The 9,808-nt window shown below is 46.5% G+C and overlaps 2 protein-coding genes across 3 annotated transcripts in view; one reads left to right on the top strand and one right to left on the bottom strand.

Moving 5' to 3' along the window:
• Window positions 1-3,962: 3,962 nt before the first annotated feature.
• NDUFA2 (NADH:ubiquinone oxidoreductase subunit A2) lies at window positions 3,963-9,138 on the top strand. The gene is made up of 3 exons (XM_029583308.1): window positions 3,963-4,404; window positions 7,116-7,222; window positions 8,953-9,138. Exons 1-3 carry the CDS (start codon window positions 4,178-4,180, stop codon window positions 9,042-9,044), a joined length of 426 nt encoding a protein of 141 aa, XP_029439168.1. The 5' UTR covers window positions 3,963-4,177; the 3' UTR covers window positions 9,045-9,138.
• TMCO6 (transmembrane and coiled-coil domains 6) overlaps window positions 9,120-9,808 on the bottom strand; it is a 26,861-nt gene continuing 26,172 nt past the window's right edge. For both annotated transcript variants that reach the window (XM_029583306.1, XM_029583307.1), the window contains one exon: window positions 9,120-9,313. In XM_029583306.1, coding sequence (XP_029439166.1) covers window positions 9,271-9,313 — 43 coding nt within the window. In that variant the 3' untranslated portion in view covers window positions 9,120-9,270. The remainder of the gene's footprint in view (window positions 9,314-9,808) is intronic.

Raw genomic sequence — 9,808 nt, 5'->3', positions numbered from 1 at the left:
GCAGCTGGAGACCATCTCTGTACCGAGCCAGTAAGGGCTGAGCCCAAAACATTCTCTTTCAGAGAAGAGGGGTTTCGGTAAGACTTCCTCCTTGCTCGACGCACCCTACTGAAGTTGTCCCCGATCTCGGGGCATAGGGAAGTGGGCTTACGAGCAGGTTGAGCAGCCCCCTTGGTGGGTTAGGCCCCACTTTAAACTTGGTCGGCACACCGCATGGTAGGCCGCGGCGGTGCTATTTTGTGCGCGTCTTTGTGCATTCTGTATTGCTCTACGCACATGCCTCGTACATAATAGCGTTAAGCGCAGGATAAAGGAGAAGCCAGGCACACATGTTGTGTGTGCACCTCGCTGTGCCCTGCCTAGGCACTCAAAATTTGTGTGCATAAATATTTAAGCGTGAGCAGATCGAACGCACAGTTACCGCTGCCAAAAGTGCCAGCAGCCAAGAAACATAAGCACCTTGCTGTCTGCACTGCTTGTCATATTAGGGCTTCCAAGCCTGACTTGGATTTCAACTTGTGTCAGCACTTTGAGGAAGCCCAAGAGGATTTGGCCTCCCCAGACTTTGCTGAGCCCGGCTCCTCCCATTCAAATGAAGGATTGGCAGCGGGTACTCCGGATCTGAGTAACCCCTTGGCTGGGCCCACCCCAGTTCCCCCGGGCTAGGCATGGACCCTTCGGCCTTTTCGTAGATTGAATTTTTCCAGGGCCTACAGGCCTTTGTACAGGAACTCATGGCCCAGGGAATTTGGACGGAAGAAGAGGCTCTCTGGTACATCAGTCGTCTGGAAGCCCTGGCATTGAGGCTTGTGTGCTTGCCATTCAGCCACAGACTCCAAGGTCAAGCGGTCCGCAAAATGTTGGACAACACAACTAAGGTAGCCTACATCAACTACCAGGGAGGAACCAAGAGCCACCAGGTGTCTCAGGAGATAGACCTCCTTATGGAATGGGCGGATATACATCTACAGACGACAACATCAGAGCAGACATTCTAAGCAGGGAAAGTCTGCATCCAGGAGAGTGGGTGTTGTCAGCCGAAACCTTTCAACTGATAGTAGATCATAAAAGTAAAAGTCATATAACTTTTAAGAAAAATTTGAAAACGTGGCTCTTCCGGCAAGCCTTTCCAGAATCGCAGGAACACTCTGACACGGGCCAAAGAACAAAATAGTTCTCTACAAGCTCATTCTTTAGCCCATGCATTACGTATAACCAGGCCCACAAACATTGGCCTCTGTTACCGGTATTTCTCAAATTAACACACCATTTATTTTTAATTATTTTCTACATATATAGCACATCATTTATTTTTAATTATTTTCTACATATATTTCATGTATTTTGACGAGTTACAGTCGTCTATATATATATATATATTTATACCATTCTATTTTAGTTTATTATTTATTTTATTACATGTTAGTTAATTACACTATTATCTATTTATTACATGTTATTTATCATATTTTCACGTTATTTGATCAGTCACTGTTGTCTATTTAATATTTATATTCTTATGTTCTGATACTCCGTTTATTGTAACCCCTTATGTTCTGATACTCCGTTTATTGTAATGCCTCACCGCGATAGTTTTGTTTTATGTAAACCGACCTGATTTGATATTTGTATCGAGAATGTCGGTATATAAAAATGCTAAATAAATAAATAGATCACTGGGGCCTCCTGGCCATCACCCTGCTGGCCGAATCTCACAATGCGAAGGTTCCCCAATTCTTCAGTCACAGAAGAGAGCCATGGTCTCTGGGGCTCGACACTCTTATTCAGACCTGGCCGGAAGAAGAGAGTTGCTATACACCTTTCCTCCATGGCCCCTACTGGGCAGGATCATTCACCGAATCACGTACCACAGGGATTTTGTCCCCTTAGTAGCTCTAGATTGGCCCAAGTGTCCGTGGTATGTGGACATATGGAGACTCCTGGTGCAGATCCTCCCTGTGCCTCCCACCACACAGACCTGCTACAGCAGGGACTGGTCACCCATGAGGATCGGACTTGATTCTGTCTTACAGGCTGGCCCTTGAGAGGGCTCGCCTGATGAAGCGAGGATATTCCGCGGCGGTAATTGCCACCTTACTCCATGCTCTGAAGTTCTCTATGTTCCTAGCATATGTGCTGGTCTGGAGAGTATTTGAGGCCTGGTGCAAGGAAGACGGTGTCCCCCTCAGGCGATTAAAATCCCACTTATTCTGGAATATCCTGGTATGTACAGGGAATCTGGAATTTTTGCAGGATGACTTGAATAAAAGTTTGGCCCTTAACTCCTTGAAGTAGCAGGTAGAGGCTCTCTCCTGTTTCGGGGCGAGGTGAACGAAACCTTGCTGTCGGCTCATCTGGATGGGGCCTATTTTCTGAAAGGGGTGAAGCACCTTCGGCCACTCCTACTGTGGCTGGTTCCCTTGTGGAATCTTCATCTAGTATTGGAAATTTTGGCAGGGCCCTCTTTTCAGCCACTACTTGGTCTTTCCTTGTGTTTATTAACCTTGAAAATGGTGTTCCTGGTGGCTATATACTTGGCACGTCGCATCTGTGAACTGCAGATGTTGTCACATCGGGAACCGTTCCTCCGGATGACTCCAGAAGCGTTACACCTTCATAACATTCTATCCTTCTCACCTAAGGTCATCTCAGACTTTCATTTGAATCAGTCCATTTCATTGCCTTCGCTAGGTAAGCACGGGGACACGGACGCCTCCTCAGTCATTTGAATGGCGGTAGACTTTTGCTTTCTGGAAGTTTCAGAACCGGTCCAAAAGAGGGACCGCCTATTTGTCCTTCACGGTGGAAGGAAGCAGGGTGAACCAGCTTCATGGGCTACCATGGCTTGCTGGATTAAAGAGGGGGTCATGGGAGCCTAGGTAGAGGCAAGAAATACATTAGCTTCTCAGGTTGAAGCTCATTGTCAGGTTCCTGTGGCCTGGTTTTGGGCCTCTGTTGGAAACAGGATGCTGGGCTTGATGGACCCTTGGTCTGACCTAGCATGGCAATTTCTTATGTTCCCCCCCCCCCCCCCCCCCCCCATTGTGGTGTTAGCTTTTTAAATTGTATTTATAAGATAAAGAATTCTTTTTTCCTAACATTACAAATGCAATTGAAGAAAAGTCAGTGAGAAAATAAGAAATATATAAAAGAAAAAATGATTCTGACACATGGCTCTTCAAGAGGGCTATAGTGGGTGTAGCAATACAAGGAAAGCCGTAAAATAAAGATAATCAACCCGCATCCAATAAACCCAAGTCACTTTTTAAACTTTAGCGCGCTGGAGGGAGATGAAGGCCAGGACCGACACAATGAATTGGGGGGGGGGGGGGCGGGATCACAGTAATTGTGTGCATAGGGCAGCAAAAAGCTAACCTGGTTCTGTTTCCCTCTCTGCCCCTCATACTCCCCTATCAGCCTCTTGTCCCCCACACTCCCTCTCTGCCCAGTTCTCCTCCTCCACTCTTTGTCCCTCATCCCCACTCTCTTCTTTGCTTCACACTCCTCTTCTGACTCTTCCTGCCTCGACCTTCCTCTGCATCTTCTACCCTTGCCATTGCACCGGCATCCCCCGCCCTCTTGTCATGGTGTTCAACATCCTCTCTTCCCCTTTTTGTCCCCCGCCAGGAAGGTAATCCTCAATCAGGCAAAAAAAATAAAAAATAAAAATCTTTATTTCCAGCTCCCCGGCACGAGCTGGGTTTGGAGGCTTCAGCAGGGTAAAATGAGGACAGCAACAATAGCCGGGGCAGGGATGAAAGCAGCCAGCTGCACGCTGAAGGTAAGAAGAAAAAAAAAAAAGCTGCCAACGCACAAAGTGGCCCGTTCTGGCGAGCCGGGCTTGGAGGCGGCGCCTCTTTATGCCGCTACAAGCCCCGCCCCCGCGGGTCATCGGCCGCAGAGCCTGCTCCCTTCTCGCCATGCTGCTCCGGTGCAGGACTTTACCTGCTTCAAAAAGTCGCCAGATCTGGCGACCAAATCGCTAATTGGGCAACCCTCCGCCCTCCCTCTATGGAAGAGGCGGTTGGAAGGAAGCCTTAGGCTCAGCTGCCGGGGGGGGATAGGGAACCCCGCACACCGCTGCCCATGCGCCTGCAGCCAGGCGATTAGTGGCCTAGGTCGGCGGCATTAAAACGGAACATGAATACATAAGAATCGTAGGCCCTGGGCTCCAATTATGGAAAGTCTGGCATCGGTCAGCCCCGCTCTGCTTTCTCATTGGCGGGTTTCCTCTGGGCCTTGTAAGCTCCGCCTTCTTGGTCTTGTGATTGGGCGGGGAGGTGGGTCACGTTCGGGCAAGATGGCGGCTGCCACGGTGAAGAGTATCGGGGCCACCCTGGGCAGGCACCTGAAGGAGGTTCGGTTGCACTTGTGTCAGAGCTCGGCCGGGAGCCAGGGCGTCAGGTACGGAGCAGCGGGCGGCCCTGCAAGCCCCTGGCAGAAGGGATGCGGCAAGGCGGCGCTTGCTTGGGGCAGGGGGGGGGGGGGTTAACTGGAAGCTGCCTCCGAGCTGCTCTCCCCCCCTTCCTAGGAGCGTTCCTCCGTGGTGGGCGCCCCTGATCGCAGATACAAACTGAACTGGAACCTCCTAGGAAGGCAGACTCTGTACGCAGTGCTGTGCAAACCACAAAGCTAGCAGAGCCCAAAGCTGAAGGAGAAAGTCAAAGGCATCCGCTAAAAGAATGCGTAAGAAACAAACGCTGAATAGAAACACAGAAGTGATGGCAGAAAAGAACCAAAGGTCCATCCAGTCTGCCCAGCAAGCTTCCCCTGCTGGTATCTGCCACACTGTGCAGGTTACTCCCGTGTATACCTGCTTGATGTGCTTTGCTTATGGACTTGGCCATAGAAGTAGTCCTGTGTTGTTGTTTTTTCTGTGCCTCAGTACCCCAGACCAAAAAAAAAAAAGGCACAGCTCATGGTGGTTGTCTGTGAATCCAAATTTCGCTTTTCTTCCACCCCCCAACCTCCCTCTTTCGAAGCAGAGAGTGATGTTACAGTTGCATCAAAAGTATCAACGTTTATTGGTTAAGGGCAGTAACTGCTGCTCTGTGCAGGTTACCTCTATGCTTATCGGTTAAGTATCAAGCTTTATTGGTTAAGAAAGTAACTGCCACACCAGCAAGTTACCTGTGCACACTGTCTTTGTTGACCTTAAGTCTTTGGCTGTAGAAGTAGTTCTGTGCTTTTTCCCTTATGTCTGCGTAACAATATCCCCAACCATGAAAGTCAGGGCCCTCGTTTGTCATCGGAATTCAATTCCTCTTTTCCCCCTGCTCTCTAAGCAGAGAGCAGTGTTGCAGTTGCATTAAAAGCATTAAAGGAGGGAAAGAAGAGAAGCTATAGCAATAAGAATATATCCTGCCACCAGGCCAAAAACCGAAATCTGAGCAGGAACAATACAGACCAGCACCAAAACCTGAGATGAGGCCCTACGGCAAGTAGGCTGTAACTCTAATTTTTTTTTTTATTTTAATCATTATGTATATTACTTTGGGAACACATTTAAAACTGTCATACCAATAAAGTTATCTGAATCTGATTTTTTTATTTTAAGACTGAGTTTCAAAAGCTGGTGATAGGAATGTCTAGAGATCCATTCAAGAATACAGTTTTGATGCAGTGACCTGAGAATGGGGGACATGCATGAAATGCTTTGAACGCATGCATAGCACTCATTTAGTGATAATACAGAGGCAGTATAGCTCGAGTGTTTTGGTTAATTTTAGCAAAATCAGTGTGATAAAGGTCAGAAGTCAAATGGTACTATGGGACAAGAGGATAGCTGAGAGTGCTAAACCTGTACCAGGGCCGATGCAGTTTTAATATTTGTATTCTGTTACATCTGTTCAGAGCAGCTCGCAAGAAACATACATAGTATACATTAAAACATCAATTAAAAGTCAAACATTACAAACAAAAACACTTTGTCTAGTTAAAAGCCTCCACCAACAGTTATCCCGTCTAAACTTTTAATGTCTCTCTCTTTAAGTACCTGCTGTCACCAGCTCCAGTAGTGGCATTGAGTCTGTTAAAGTACCCCTCCTTACTTTCTTCCTCCTCTGCTCAGCATCCTGTTTTTTGTGCTCTCTCTCCACCTGCCCCGTAACGCTTTTCTCTCTCCCCCCCCCCCCCAGCATTCTTCTTTTTCTCTCCCCTCCATATCCAGCATCGCCTATCTTTTCTCTCTTTCTGCAGTACCAGCATCCTTTTTTTTCTCCACTTCCCTGTGATCCAATGCCCTCCCTTTCTGTCTGCTTTGCCAACTGCTTAGCACCTCCTCAGCCCCTTCTCTCTCTACCTGCCACCCCACTACCTACTCACTCGCCACCTTTTCTCTCTCAATGTAGCAACTCTGGCTGCTTCCTGCATTCTTTAGAAGAGGCCTGAGAGCAACGCCGCACTTGGGTGTCTGTTTCTTCAGCTACTGGCAGGATTTTGGAGATGGGTTCTGCTTAGTGCCAATGGCAGTGGGCCTTGTGCTAGTAGATTTCCCCCCCCAAGAAATAAATATTTGGCACTCTAGTATGTCTAGTGGAAGCACCGCTCCTGACTTGGACCTGCCCTTCGAGTGTGTTTCTTATGAATATTTTTTGCAGGAGTGAGGGAAGATGTGCTTTATGAAACAGAGAGCACGGGGAACTACTGCATTACAGGTTTGCGTTGTTTGCAGCTTTGAGTCTTAAGCTCTCTTTAAATCTTCTCTAAGGCCAGAAATACGAGCCAGCTGCAAGCAAACAGAAATGTGAACTCTGCTGGTAAGGGTCTCCTGCGAGAGAAGATTTGTAAGAAATAAAGCAAAGGATGCTTTAGCAACAGGAGTCTGGTGGGGGTGGAAGGGAAATAGAGCCAAGAGAAAAAGATAAGTATGAGAAAAAAAAGTGCGAAGCTTGCAGGGCAGACTGGATGGGCCATTTGGTCGTCTTCTGCCGTCATTTCTATGTTTCAATGGATGTCATAACAGAATCTGGCTCTGGTATATGCATTCCCCCCCCCTGAAGCCCACTTTATGCCCCTGCACTGCAAACCAGACCCTCTAACATGCTCTGTAATTAAGAGCTTTGTATATGACATTACTGTTCTACTTTGTTCTTGTGCTTTTTTTGCTTGCACAGAGATTTCATTGAGCAGAACTATGTTCATCTGAAGAAAGCAAATCCTGACTTCCCTATCCTGATTCGAGAGTGCTCTGGAGTGCAGCCCAAACTCTGGGCACGATATGGTGAGTGATGAGAGATTCTGGATGTTTTACTGTACAGTCTTTTCAAGCATAAATGCTGAAAATCACAAAGCTTGTAATATAAAATGCGATGACTAAAATCCCAAAAATGGGGGGGGGGCTTTTTTTTTTTTTTATTTGCTTGAATGTCTGGCTTGGTTGAAGGTTTTGACTAATTACAAGAATTAAAAAATAATTATTGGCAGCCCTTCTGGCAGAGGAAATTGCTGTTCATATAAATTAAATATTTACCCAGAGACCCATCAGTGGGCTCTAGGTTCCTCTACATCTCCTCGTGCTCCAACTGATACCTGAAGGCATGGTGAGATGAAGAGGGCCCCCAGTGGTCTTACTGTCAGTTAAAAGGTTGACTTGAAGTGCATTTCCTTATCATTCAGTCCAGACAAGTGGGTTATATCCTCCTGCCAGCAGGTGGAGACAGAAAACAAAAAAGCTCAAAGCTGACATACAGGGACTGGTGCTGCTTCCTTGGGACAGGAGGTAGGATCTACGCATAGGGCTCCTAGACCAATAGTCCGGGCTCATTTGCCTGCTATAAAAATAAGCCTGCACCCCACAAGCAATACTGGTTGGCTGCCCCAGTTCAAAGCCCTGATGCCTATGGGGGAAGGCAGCTCTATGGTGCATGTGAAACAGGGCTTGCCACTGTGCTGTCCTTGCTTGTGCCAGTTCACCCTTTGGTCCAGCATCAGGGAATCATACAGACTCAGTAATTTAACTGCACAAATTCTGGAATTGCCAGAACTGTTTGGAGTTTCTGTGATGATTGTTGAGGTTAATGAAGCTATCAAACTGCGATAGAAGCTGGAGTTCAAATTACAAATGGTAATTTTAAAGGAAGTGGTATCACTGCACCCAATGTGCTCCTTTTTTGTTGATATTGGACGTTTCTCATTTATAGGGTGAGCATGGCAGGTGATGTGGGTCAGGGATGGCCACATCAGGTCCAGTGTAGGTCATCTTTTCAGGTGTTTGTAGGTGACCAGTTAATGTGACCTGATTATTTTCATTCTGGGGCTGCTGGGAGCCCTGGCTCTGCCGCTTTTGGTCAGTTTGAGCTGTGCAGCAGCTGATTGTTGCGAAAGTAGTACTTCTGCTCACTCCACAGGAACTGCTGGAATGGGGGCTAGAGATCGGGCCATGACTCCCCCCCCCCCCCCCTCGAAAAACACTGCCTTAGGGACCAGATACTGTTTTCTATTTTAAACTTAGGAGACGTGCCGATCTCCTGTAGCTTTGATAGTTTAAATTAGAGGAACATGAAGGGGGTGGTATTGGAAAGGAATCGAGTGTGGCTTTCAGAATTAGAGAGAACCCAGTTGAGTGGGTCCAGGAGTGTTGCAAACCACCTGGGTCTCAAACCAGTATGCTTATAATTCTGGAACCATTCATCTTTTTCTTTTTTTAAAAGCTTAACTGGGCTTTGAGCTAAATTCTGTCTTGAAAAGACATGGAAATGAAGTGTTAAAACTCCCTGGCAGTGGAGAGTGGGTGGGGTGGGGGGCATATTTCAGATTAATAAGTTATGAACAATGTATCATGCATAAATTCTAAAGAGTAATTCTGAACAAACCCCTGAGTGCTGGTTTATGGCCTGAGCTATGAGAGCTCAGTGGTTGGTTAATAGCCCCAATGACAGGGCCCATAAAATATAAAGACTGACTCTCAAGAACTTGCAGATCAAAAGTAAGTGATTTTATTTTATATTCTAGAATTTGGGAAAGAGAGGAGTTTGCCGCTGCATAACCTGAATGCAGACCAACTTGCTAAGGCCCTGGAGTCTCTTGTTAAGAGCAAGATCTGAAGAAACTCATCACCTTTGGACATAGAAAATGTAAACTGCTTTGTAATAAGCAAATTGCACATAAAGGCTTGCATGTATATATAAAAATCTTTTACTTATGTTGTCTGATTAAAAGAATACAAATGGTGTTTAAAAGCACCCAGAAGGCATTTGGTTGTGGAGGGTTCTAGGCAGGGCCGTGCAATGAGCAGAGATGGAGCTTCCTTCTGTCTTGTGTCTGGTTGGTCTACGGCATTGCAGGGGTTATTCTATTCTCCTGCTGGTTTGACCTTAAAAACAGAAAAGAAAAAAAGGTGCATGATACACTGTCCAATGAGTAGGTCTGTAATTCTTGAGTTGTGTTCTTCCTGGATCCAGTTGATAACAATTATCTACAGCTAGAACTTGCCCCAGCTGATCTGGTGCCAAGAAACTGAAAAAAGCTTATAATAAACCACCATCCAGATTCTCCTACCAAATTATGAGCTGTATCTGTAGGTGGAATAATCAGGTTTCTCCCCTTGCGGGATCCATTTACTGAAAGGAAGACCACAGCTCTTCTGCATGGCGGGGTGCAATGCTACCCCAGATCAGTAATCAGGAAAACCAGAGGCAAGAGCAAAGATATTCCAAACCAGGTGGTCCTGGCACGTCGCCTATCAAAAGGTGAAGGCACTGGGTCACGGCCCTTTGATTTACATTAATGGCAAAGCTTTAAATTTCAGTCACTTGTCACGAAGAGAGAACCCATATGGGGAATTCCGTATTTTATTTGAATTTTTATA

The sequence above is a fragment of the Rhinatrema bivittatum genome, chromosome 18, assembly GCF_901001135.1.
Source record: "Rhinatrema bivittatum chromosome 18, aRhiBiv1.1, whole genome shotgun sequence".
Taxonomy (NCBI): Eukaryota; Metazoa; Chordata; class Amphibia; order Gymnophiona; family Rhinatrematidae; genus Rhinatrema; species Rhinatrema bivittatum.
This window is presented reverse-complemented; position numbering and strand designations above follow the sequence as displayed.

What these genes read in the sequence shown, in the direction of transcription:
- NDUFA2 (XM_029583308.1), top strand. Translation starts at nt 4,178, where the DNA reads ATGGAAAGTCTGGCATCGGTCAGCCCCGCTCTGCTTTCTCATTGGCGG. An exon ending in GCCGGGAGCCAGGGCGTCAG is followed by an intron (nt 4,405 to 7,115) that starts GTACGGAGCAGC and finishes TTGCTTGCACAG; the next exon opens with AGATTTCATTGAGCAGAACT. An exon ending in CAAACTCTGGGCACGATATG is followed by an intron (nt 7,223 to 8,952) that starts GTGAGTGATGAG and finishes TTTATATTCTAG; the next exon opens with AATTTGGGAAAGAGAGGAGT.